The sequence below is a fragment of the Giraffa tippelskirchi genome, chromosome 10 (genome assembly GCF_054371585.1).
Source record: "Giraffa tippelskirchi isolate mGirTip1 chromosome 10, T2T-mGirTip1v1.2.pri, whole genome shotgun sequence".
Classification (NCBI taxonomy): Eukaryota; Metazoa; Chordata; class Mammalia; order Artiodactyla; family Giraffidae; genus Giraffa; species Giraffa tippelskirchi.
Window position 1 is genome coordinate 11,114,877 of NC_137284.1, and position 12,184 is coordinate 11,127,060.

A 12,184-nucleotide genomic window follows, 5' to 3' on the forward strand; every position below is an offset into this window, starting at 1 on the left:
TGACTATATAAAGTATCTTGTGGATGTATGATGTTTATTCCAATATTGAAACCGTGCAATTGAAATACTGCTCGAGTCTAGCTCTTTGATGCAGACTGGCATCACAGGTGCCCCTGATCTGTGCCATCTCTCCCACTACCTAAAGTGACTCGTATGTCCCTGGGCTGCCCCTAAAGTCTTCACTTTGCCATTTGATGGCTTTTCCTTCTTGCAATCTCCTCTCCAACTGAGGACATCAATGTACATCTCATGATGTGGCTAGGAAGACCACATGAGATCACGAATGTCTAGCATGGCCCCTAGTGTTCACTTTTATCATGTTAATAGTAGTGTTTTGTCTCTAGATTGGCAAATTTCTCCACACTCTCAGATAATCCATGCAGTTCAGTTTGGTTTTCTAGCCAAGCCTCAAGGAAGAGATTACAGTAGACTCTTTGTAGTCTGAGAATTTTCTAAGTCCACTCCCCAAGGACACTGATTGAGGTAAAGATTTTATCTAGAGGTTTCTATTTTTATCAAATCTATTAATGCCTAAAGGGAACAATTAAGGTAGTTCAGAACATATATAACTAGAAGGGCCTGGTCACCACTGCAGACTAGAACCCGATCTTCTGTGCGCACTTGGAGCCAGGAAAGAAGCATGAAGTGCCTTGTGCTCCTTGGGCTGGTGGCCCTCTCAGAGTGCATAGTCATGTAAGTACAGGGGCTGTAAGCGACATCAACTTCCTTTCTGGTTTTTTTCTTATCGGCCTCCTATTCTTCCACTCATCAGGGTTAGAAGGGAATATAATCATTCCATGACTGTCTTAAAGTTCAACTCTCACTTTTTGGCAAGTAATTTGCCATGGGAAATGTGGATTCCAAGGGTCTTGAGGTAGACCTGCAGGGTTGCACAATTCTGGGGGTGCAATCATGACCTATGTGGAAATGGAACACCTTGCAATTGTCCAGTGTACATCCTATGCAAATGTACGTGTGGTCCTGTTGAGTAGCATATTCTACATTTTATTCTAGGTGTCTTCTCTGTTCTCTCTCTACTTCTGTGTGTATGTGTCCATGTCTGCATCTCCATAGCTCTCTCATTTATCTCTTCATCTCTTTGATGTCTCTGTTAATGTAGATCTCTCTGTGTTTTTTTTCTTTTCTTTTCTCTTTTCAATTTTAACTCTTTCTTGTTTCTCCAGCCTCTTACTTTCTCTAATTTGTTCTCCACCTCCTGGATTCTTCTCTCACCCCTCTCTTTTGCTTCCACTCTGGAGAAAGATTAGGAGGGCTACATCTAGACTGTTTTTACCTCGAACAAGCAGTGTGATCACAGTCATGTCACAAACTCTCTGCATTTCAAATTTCTCCCCTGTAAAAAGAGGATGAGAATCCCCCTTCTACCTCCCTCCCTGAGCTTCTATGAGAAAGATACAGTGGGATGGCAACAGCAACGGTAATGGCTGTCTTTGTTGAGACTCCCTATATATCAGGTACATTATATCCATAATGTACTTAACAGGCAAAGCCTTCTATATGGGGGGTGGGTGGGGATTATCCCTTCTACCTTTTTACCGGTAGGGAAACTGAGACTCCAAATGTTCATATGGCTGACCCAAGATAACACAACAGAATCTGTATTCAAATCTATGTCTTTGCCCTGTGTTTGCACAGCATTCTGATAATAGATGGCACTCAAAAAAAAATGCTTGGAAAACCCACAGTGCTATTACAATACCAGGTATGACTGTTATACTGTAACACAGAAACTGACGGCGGCTCCGTCTTTGTTTCCTTTTCCTCATGCTTGGTGAAAGAATGCCTCTAACTAAAACGAAGACCATGCGAGAAATCCTGAGGGAAAAAAACTTACTGAACGATTTCCTGGAGGAACAAGCCAATAGACTGTCCGATGATTCTGCTAGTGACCCCAAGTTATCTACTCACCCCCTGAGGAACGCCCTGGATGTGAGTGTTTTGGGAGGCTGGTGCTCCACAGCGCCCCCTGGTGCTCTGGTCTAACACTGGGGCTCATCTAGAGGTGCCGGGTGGGATGTTGGAGCTTGTGCTCCTGCAGAAGGCAGAAACAGTGGGAGTACAAGAGCCCCATTTCCAGAGGAGAAGACATTCTCACCCTCAACTCTTGGTCTGTGGTGACTGGGCCCAGCAATGACCAGGTGGCAGGTAAACATCTATTTCTGTGCCAAAGATGTAGCATTAGTTTGAGGGAGATTGTTCTTTCTGAACTAAGTGAGCCACTCAGTTTACAGGTGAAGTGGTAAGCCATCTCTAATCAAAAATAAAGCCAGCTGGAAATCAAGTGTGAATCCCCAGGTAGAGGAATTCAGCCTCCAGAGATCCAAGAATCACAACAGCAAAAATTTACTGAAACCCTATGGCACGTGACGCCATGAGAATCTAAGACTATAGTTGTTATTATCGATTTGAAACAGGTCTCGTCTCTTATTCAAGAATGGCCAAGCTAGCCTGAGAGATATGCAAAGAGTAAATACACATTTAGTGAAAGGGCCATTTGTGTGGTGTTGATCAAACATGGTCTGAGTTTAGAGGGAGTGGCTGGGGTTGATTAAGGAGGACCTCCTGGAGAAGGAGGTGCTGAGGCTGGGTTTGAAGAGGAGACTAGAGAGCTTCTCAGATGAGGTCACTGGACTTCCCTGGAGGTTCAGTGGTTATGACTCTGGGCTTCGAATGCAGGAGGTACTGCTTCAATGCCTGGTCATAGAGTTAAAATCCTGCATGCCACATACCACAGGAAAATATCAAATGCAGGCACTCTGTGAGCAAAGGTTGAGAGCTGCATGGTGGTTGGAAAGTGATTTCAAGAGACATGTGGCACTAAGAGGGAGGCAGCAGTGTGGGAATCGAGGGGAGCCAGATCTGCACTAACCCACTTCTTCCTGGTCCCTCTAGATGGCCTACGTGGGTAACATCACCATTGGAACACCCCCTCAGGAGTTCCGGGTCGTCTTTGACACAGGCTCATCTGACTTGTGGGTGCCCTCCATCAAGTGCATCAGTCCTGCCTGTCGTGAGTATCGCCTCCCCCATCTTGACTCATCCCCTCCATCCCCTGACCTGACTGACACTCATCTCTCATGTCTGCAGATACACATATTACTTTTGACTATCACAAATCTTCCACCTTCCGGCTTACGCACAGGCCCTTCAGTATCCTCTACGGATCTGGGATGATGAATGGAGCTCTTGGCTATGACACTGTTCAGGTAACATGGAAACAGAAGCTGAGTCAGATCTGCACTAACCAACTCCCTCCTGGTCCCCATAGATGGCCTACGTTGGGTCAGGACTGGCTATGGAGTGACCACTGCTTACACAACAGATGCAGGAACAGCTGGCAGGGCCCATCCTTCCCTAACTCCCCTTGTGACTAGCCGCCTTACCTGCAGAATCCTGTCCCTGGGGAGATAGGGCCCCTGCTGACACACAAAATCCGAGTGGCTAACCCAGAGAGTGGCTCCGGGTGTGGACGTGGAGCTCCTTTGCCCATGAGCAGCTCAAGGTTCATTTTGCTGGGAAAAGGGACAGGGAAAAAAGCACCCATTTTTATATTCTCAGACTGTGCTGGGCACTTTCATGGTAATAACTAGTTTAATCCTGCAACAACCCCACACAGAAGTTACTATGATTAGCTCCATGATACACATGAGGGAACTGAGGTATAGAGAGCAAGGGCCTTGCCAAAGTCACACATCTGGGAAGTGGTAGCTTGGCTGGCTTGTCAGGGCTCAAGCAGGTGTGGAGTTGTTTGAGAGAGAGTAAAACTGATTGGGGGACCCTGGGGGCAGCCCAGGGCTTCAGATATCCAGGCAGTGAAAGCAGGGGCCCACACATATGCGGGGGGGCTTGATAAATGGGTTCTCACTCTAGGGGGCCACTGAAAGTCTAATAAAACCTGTGGCCTCCCTCCCCAAAGTGCCTGAGGATTTTCCCTGTCTCTCTCTCTCTCTCCCACACACACACACACACACACACACACACACACACACACACACACCCCTACATGTGCGTATTTCCCAGGTAGCATATTCATAAGAACCCTGCCAGTGACATTGTAAAATGGGCTCCTGTCTTCTTTGGCAGACCCAGAATCCATAATACATAGCAATGAATTCAGTCCATTTCTGTCATCAGATCATAGTGATGCAAAAGAGAGGACTACCTTGCTCTCTACTCATTTTGTCCTCAAGGGGGCACCGTTGGGTCCAGTCCTGACTCCTGGTTTCCCCACCTATACAGAAAGCAGGAGACCAATTTGACTCAGATGGTGTTTGCAGAAGTAGCTGGTGTTGGTTAAAATTCACGTCCCCATACCAATGGAACCCGAATTCCTGTCCCAGCTTATTTTAACCGTCTGAGGTCCACCCAGGGCACAGACAGGACTCAGTTCTTCTCTGAGGTTCTAATGGCATCTGCACCCCCCTAGCCCAGTCCCACTTCTCAATCCTTTATGTGGGAACACTCTTCTCTCCCACAGATCGGGAAACTGGTTAGCACTGACCAGCCATTTGGCCTAAGCCTGCAACAATTTGGGTTTGATGACGCACCCTTTGATGGCGTCCTGGGCTTGTCCTACCCCAGCCTTGCCATCCCAGGAACCATCCCTATCTTTGACAACCTGAAGAAACAAGGTGCGATTTCTGAGCCTGTCTTTGCCTTCTACTTGAGCACGTAAGTCTGAGCTGGACAAGCCCTCTCTCCAAACTAGCTGTGAGATGCTTTCCGTTAGATAAATATTATTAAACACTTGTTACAGAAGTATCCTGAAAGACTGTGTAGCCCAGGATAACTATGGCCCCAGGGGCTCACCTGGTTTCACCACTGGCTTTTGTAAATGAAGTTTTATTGGAACACAACCTAGCTCATGGGCTCAAGGGCAGTGGCTTGGTCTCAGGGGCGAGGGAAGTGGGAGGGCAATGGAGGGTGTCAGGATAGAGGGTGGAGGAAAAAGTAACACAGTTTGCTGACGAATTTGAAATGAAAGGAAAGAGAGGGATGGTGGAAATCTTTCCTTCCTCACTAACATTTCACTGGGAGCCCAGGACCAGCTACACAATTTGCAGGAGACAGTGCAAAGTGGAAGTGTGGGACACCTTATCCAACAAGTCTTAGGAATTTCCAGACAGAGATAACAAAAGTGGGGGGCCCTGCTGGGTGTGGGGCCCCATGGACAGCACAGGTCACAGGCAGGTGAAACCAACCCTGGGTGACCTGAAGCCACACCCCTAGCATTCTCAGGCCTTGATTTTTCTGAAAAAGTTACAGGCTGGACAAGGGGGAGGCCCAGACCCTTCAGCACACTGTCCTCTGAGGGTATCTCTGAGCACTCAGGTTGCAGGAGGTCCAGGGCCTCTTCAGAAGCCTGGGTGGAGCCCAGGCAGGTGGCCCAGCTTCTAACCTCCTCTGTGCCACTCTAGCCAGTGACCAATCTTGGTTGGGTTCTCAATCCCTCAATGCCTCAATTTCTGCATCTGTAAAATGGGGACCCTACTAGGGCCTTGTTGGGTGGACAAGCACAGCCCTCAGACTGCCCAGCATAACAGTCCTCCAAGGAGTCCCCCTCTGTTATTCTCTTGACAGCCACAAGGAAGATGGCAGTGTGTTGATGTTAGGTGGGGTGGACCACTCCTACTACAAGGGAGAGCTCAACTGGATACCACTGTCCAGAACCAAAGGCTGGCTAATAACTGTGGACCGGTAAGCCTCTTCCTCTGAATGCCACCCCAAGTGATGCTCCCACATCTATACACAGACGCATGCAGCCACACAAACGCATGCAAAGACACATGGTCACACACAGAGATATGCTCAACTCACAAAGACACACATATAAACACACACACAGAGACATATAAACACACATGCAGGCACACATATAAACACACCTAGGCAGACAGATACACACAAGCACACAGACAGACAGACACACAGAGCCACATACAAACACACACAAACACAGAGATACACAAACCACCCATGGGTTCCTAATCACCCCAGGCCTTCTGACCAGGGCTCTGACCAGGGTCCTTCACAGGGTCCAGAGAGGTCTGTGCAGCTGGGGGAGGGCTGCACCCACTGCCCTGTGAGGTGAGGAGCATGGTTAGAGGACCCTACAGTGTGGTGGACAGAGGATCAGGGAGAAATTCCTCAGCCTGAACAGAGTTGTGATAAGATAACCAGGTTAAGGAGAGTTATGACCAACCTAGACAGCATATTAAAAAGCAAAGACATTACTTTGCCAACAAAGGTCCATCTAGTCAAGGTTATGGTTTTTCCAGTAGTCAGGTATGGATGTTAGAGTTGGACTATAAAGAAAGCTGAGGGCCAAAGAATTGATGCTTTTGAACTGTAGTGTTGGACAAGACTCTTGAGAGTCCCTTGGGCTGCAAGGAGATCCAACCAGTCAATCCTAAAGGAGATCAGTCATGGGTGTTCATTGGGAGGACTGATGTTGATGCTAAAACTCCAATACTTTGGCCACCTGATGCAAAGAGCTGACTCATTTGAAAAGACCCTGATGCTGGGAAAGATTGAGGGCGGGAGGAGAAGGGGACAATAGAGGATGAGATGGTTTGATGGCATCACCGACTCAATGGACATGAGTTTGGGTAGGCTCCGGGAGCTGGTGATGGACAGGGAGGCCTGGCGTGCTGTAGTTCATGGAGTTGCAAAGAGTCGGACACGACTGAGCAACTGAACTGAACTGAACCCAGGACTGAGGAAGTTCTCAGAATGTATAAGTGTCAGTTTAAAAACAGAGACAGTCCTGAACAAATGGGAAAATCTGGTCTCTTTAGGGAGAAGCTACCCAGCTATGGAGAGAGGTTGGCTGCGGTCTTGAGACCTGAAAGCAACTCATAAAAAGAGACACTCCACGTAGCCATAGCTACCCCCCCTACCCCCATCCTGAGCACACAGAGGAGTAGGCACTGTGATTGACAGAATCAGGAAGGTGGGATCCAGGAGTGGCCTGATAACTAGCACAGTAATTGATGGGAATCTCTGTGATATTCTCAGACAAAAGTTGCCCTGTCCTTTGGAGATTTCATGGGCTATCAGGTATCATCTGGCCAGGGCCTCAGTGTCTGAGCTGGGTGAATGAGCAGTGATGGGAGACACCCTCTCCCAGGGCAGCTTATCTCCCCCTGTGAGAATCTGCTGCCCCAGGGAACCTCCATCTTCACTGTGTGTTTGACCCATTATCGGTGAGACACTGGATACAGCTCTCTGGATGTTCCTCATTTATTATTTTCACATTCATTCATTCACTCATTGTGCATCCACTGTGTGCCAGGCACTTTAGCGAGGCAATGAGAATAAAACTTGCCCTCACATCTAAGAAGGCAGATGTAAATGAAATGACTCACACACATAGTGAATTGTCACTTTGGTACATGCTAGACATGAGAAAGGGTCTATAGAGAGTGACCAAGACAGGAGTTTGATATACACTGGGGGAAAGACTTCACTGAAACCATGACAGTTAAGCTGGAATTTGAAAGATGAGGAGAAATGAGCTAGTCAAAGGGGACTGGGGTCTTCTAGGAAGGAAGACCAGCTTGTGTCATGGTCATGAGGCAGGAAAGAGCCTATTCAAGTACTGCATTTAAGGATGTCAAAGAAGGTGACATGATGAGAACAAAGAAAAACAGAGTCAGGGCAAGAGCTGAAGGGCTGTTTGGGAGTTAGTTGGGGAGGGGGCAGCTGTGAGGGAGACTTCTGAGTAATCTTGGTGCCTTCTTTGTCCCACTGTTTCTCAGCATCTCCATGAATGGCAGGGTGATTGGTTGTGAACATGGCTGCGAGGCTCTTGTGGACACTGGGACATCACTGATCCATGGCCCAGCAGGACTGGTCACCAACATCCAGAGGCTCATCCACGCCATCCCCTACGGTTCCGAGGTGAAGGGTCATGACACAGGTCTCTCCTGGTTTCCCCACACAACAAGGATCTCCTGGGCCAACCTCTCTCCCTCTTTCCCCAACAGTATATGGTTTCATGTCCTGTCATGAGTACCCTGCCTCCTGTCATCTTCACCATCAACGGCATCGATTACTCAGTGCCTGCTGAAGCCTATATCCACAAGGTGAGGGGCCAATCCTGAGAGCTGCTTCTTGATTCTGGGGCTCCCAGATGGCACTAGTGGTAAAGAACCTGCCTGCCAGTGCAGGAGATGTAAGAGACACGGGTTCGATCCCTGGGTCGGGAGATCCCCTGGAGAAGGGCATGGCAATCGGCTTCGGTAGTCGTGCCTGGAGAATCCCATGGACAGAGGAGCCTGGCAGGCTGCAGTCTATAGGGCTCCACAGAGTCAGACACGACTGAAGCGACTTAGCACGCACACAGGCAAGAACCTTTGGGTTGCTGCTGGGAGGAGGGGTCCCTCTGCAAGCCAGGTCACCTCGTTGCAGATGCTGCTGAGCCCCAGTTGCTGGGCCACTGTCTTCCACAAAATCAACCACTTGAGAGTAAAGGGCAGTCTGGAACATCCATCATCCAGAAATAAATGTGGAGACACCACCCCATGCTGGCGTGGTGGGAGTCACAAGGGGAGGGGAACACTAAGGGCCTCAGCCTTCACAGAGCTTCAGTTCAACCAGAGCCCTCAGGTGCATGAACACGGAAAGTCAGCTCTGGCACTCCCTGAAATAGACCGTGTGACAAGGTGGGGGGTGGGGAGGGTGACCGGGGACAGTCCCAGTGCGCTGTCCCACCATGGTGATTAGCAGTCTCCCATCCCATCTCAGAAATGTCCAGATTGGGATGATAAATTACATGATTACCTTAATACTTGGCTGCAACTTTCCCTTGCTAAGCCTCAGTGCTCTCTCTGTGAGTTGGGGTACCAGTCCCCTCTGTGGGGAGGTTGGATGCTAAGGTGAATAAAGGGTGCACAGTGACTGCACAGCCCCAGTATAGGGTGGAGGCTTCCTATCAGCTCCCTGTGGGAGTTCAGAGCAGGCTGATGGTCTCAAAGAAGGCTTTGAGGAAGAGAGGGAATTTCAGTAATTCTAACCCCGCAGCCTCATGGAGGAATGAGGAGACCTGCTTGGGTTGAGGCAAATCTATACTGGATTTTATGTAAATGGTACCCCGGGAGCTGTGCAAAGGGGTGCTGGGAATAGATTAGGAGTGATGAGGGCCACAGACTATGGCAGAACCAGTGTAAGTCATTGACCTAGTCTGAAGTCTTCAGGGATGGTGACTGTGGGTCCAGGAAGGCTGCCTAGAGGGCCTGAGAGCAGTCTTACAGAATGCATTGTGGGCACTGCTATTAATCTATTTAAAATGGATAACTAACAAGGACCTACTATGTAGCACAGGGAACTCTGCTCAATGCTATGTGGCAGTCTGGATGGGAAGAGAGTTTGGGGGAGAATGGATATGTGTATATGTATGACTGAGTCCCTTAACTGTCTACCTAAAACTCACTATATTGTTAATCAGCTATACTCCACTACAAAATAAACATTTTTAAAAAAAACAAAACAAAACAAAAAACAGGTCGTGGAAAAGCAGGTGAAAGAAAAGGCACTCTCTGCAGAGAAAGCAGTGAACAGTGGCCTGAAAGAAACAGAGACTGAGGGGAACTATGAACTCTTGTTCATTTTTTTAAAGATTTGTTTTAGTGTAGGTGATCTTCAGTGTTGCATTAAGTTCTCCTGTACAGCACAGTGACTCAGTTACACAAAAACAAGTATATATATTCTTTTTCTTACTCTTTTCCCTTACAGTATATTGCTGGATATTGAATATAGTTCCCTGTGCTATATAGTAGGACTATGCTGTTTATTCATCCTGCATATATTAGTTTCACTTGATAATCCCAAACTCCCAAGCCTTGCCTCCCCCACACCCTTCCTCATGGCAACCACATGTCTTGGCCCTTTAACTTTTTGCATGAACTCTCACATCCCCAGCTGCTGAGGAAACCACTTGATACTTATCAAAAGAAGGAAATAAAACCAAGAAGTATGCCAGGTCTGACTATTGAGGAGGGTTGCAGGCAAGGGCTCAGGCTAACTGGTGTGTATTTCTGTCTCCCCCAGACTTCCGATAGCTTATGCCTTAGCAGCTTTCATGTAGAGAACACCAACAAATGGATCCTGGGTGACGTCTTCCTGCGGCTGTATTTCTCAGTTTATGACCGAGGAAATAACAGGATTGGCCTGGCTTCTGCTGTGTAAATGCTAGGACTTGTTCAGGAATCAGTCAGGCCACCCCTAACACACATTTGCTCACGCTTAGGGCACTCCTGCCCAGGATGCTGGTAAACTGTGTTTGGTGCTCTGCAAGTCATATTCTCAGTAAAGAATAAAAGGTTTCACTCTTAATGGTTCTAAAACAAATGGATGCCTCTGTTTGTGTCTGGGACATGCATAGTGACTGGGGAGAATCTAGGACCAAGTCTGAATCACAAGTGAGAGAAGCCCAACTCCAAATGGCTTCAAGGAAAGGAGGGACTTATTGGAAGAATCCTGGGGATCTGGGACACAGGAACCAGAGCAGATTCAAAGATCTCAGTGACTGGACCCAAGAAATCAGAAGTCATCAGTTCTCTCTTTCTCATCCTCGCTCTTTCCCCTCTCTCTTCTTTGATTGTCTTAGCCTGACAGCTTTCTTCCTTAAGGCTTCTACAGCTAGTGAGGGAATCCAAAGCTACCTGCCCTAGGGTTTTATATCCTGAAGGCATCTAACCAGGAAGGAAGAAGCTTAGAGATATCAAGGTTCAAGGGAGTGTTCTGAATGGCCCATCTCAGATCACAAGTCCAGCCCTGGACCAACTATCCTGGCAGAGCCATGGGGTCCTATGACTGGCTTTACAAGGTCACATGGCCCTGCCCCTGTAGCAAACATGATTGTCAGTTTCCTCAAAAAACCACATGACTGGAGCTGGAGAGAGGGAGCCCCAAAGATAGTGACTGGTGGATGGTTTAGTCCATGAAAGAGTTTATGATGGCACCACCAACTCCACCATCTCCTCATTCAGAGGGATTATAAGGGGTAATGAAAATAGACTCCATTTTTCCCATCTCAGATGAACTTTGTCAGTGGATTTCTGCTCCAGGGGGTTCTGGGTGAGGTCCTTTATACTGGGCTGGTTCCCTTATGTCCATCCCCCACCCCTATCCAGTCACCAGCTCTCTGCCAAACATGCCTGCTGGGTCCTTTCCAGTCCCACTTGGCAAGTGACAGCCCCTGTGGATGCTTGATCCATTCCCATTCTCCAGGGACCAGCACACCCCTTTCTTGGCCTCCAGTGCTGCTGGGGAGGTTGACATTCATGTAACGGGGGACTCAGGATACATAGAGACTTCAGCTTTTCTGAGCTTCCTCCAGGGGAAGAACTGCAAAACATTTGGTTGGAGCTGCCATGGTTAGGCACTTTTGGAGTAGAAGCATCAGTTCTTTCCACCTGGATACCCTTGGTAGAGGCCGAAGCTGGGACAGCAGGGGTCAGAGGTTGATTTTCTTTCAGATTGACTGGTTTGATCTCCTTGCCGTCTAAGGGACTCTCAAGAATCTTCTCAAGCACTGCAATTTGAAAGCATCAATTCTTTGGTGCTCACCCTTCTTTATGGTCCAAATTTCACATCTGTACATGACTACTGGAAAAACCATAGTTTTGATACTATAGACCTCTATCAGTAGAGTGATTCTCTGCTTTTTCATACACTGTCTAGGTATGTCATAGCTTTTCTTCCATCCAGGGAGCAAGTGTCTTTTAATTTTGTGGCTGCAGTCAAGGTCCATATTGACTTTGGAGCCCAAGAAAATAAAATCTGCCACTGTTTCCACTTGCTCCCCATCTATTTGCCATGAAGTGATGGGACCAGATGTCATGATCTTAGTTTTTTGAATGTTGAGTTTTAAGCCAGCTTTTTCACTCTCCTCTTTCACCCTCATCAAGAGGCTCTTTAGTTCCTTTTCCTTTTCTGCCATAAGGGTGGTATCACCTTCATATCTGTGGTTGTTGATATTTCTCCCAGCAGTTTTGATTCCAGCTTGAGATTTATCCAGCCCAGCATTTCAAATGATATATTGAACACATAAGTTAAATAACGAGAGTGCTTGTCATGCTCCTTTCCCAATTTGAATCATTCAACTGTCCCATGTCTGATTCTAACTATCACTTTTTGGCCTGCATACAGATTTTTCAGG

At 47.7% G+C, this 12,184-nt stretch overlaps 1 protein-coding gene across 1 annotated transcript; it reads left to right on the forward strand.

The window, feature by feature from the left end:
* The first annotated feature begins 601 nt into the window (after window positions 1-601).
* Window positions 602-10,209, forward strand: LOC145522372 (pregnancy-associated glycoprotein 2-like). The gene is made up of 9 exons (XM_081531129.1): window positions 602-693; window positions 1,800-1,950; window positions 2,914-3,031; window positions 3,109-3,227; window positions 4,499-4,692; window positions 5,602-5,718; window positions 7,782-7,923; window positions 8,010-8,108; window positions 10,072-10,209. The coding sequence occupies exons 1-9, from the start codon at window positions 641-643 to the stop codon at window positions 10,207-10,209; spliced, it is 1,131 nt and encodes a 376-aa protein (XP_081387255.1). The 5' UTR covers window positions 602-640.
* Window positions 10,210-12,184: the final 1,975 nt, after the last annotated feature.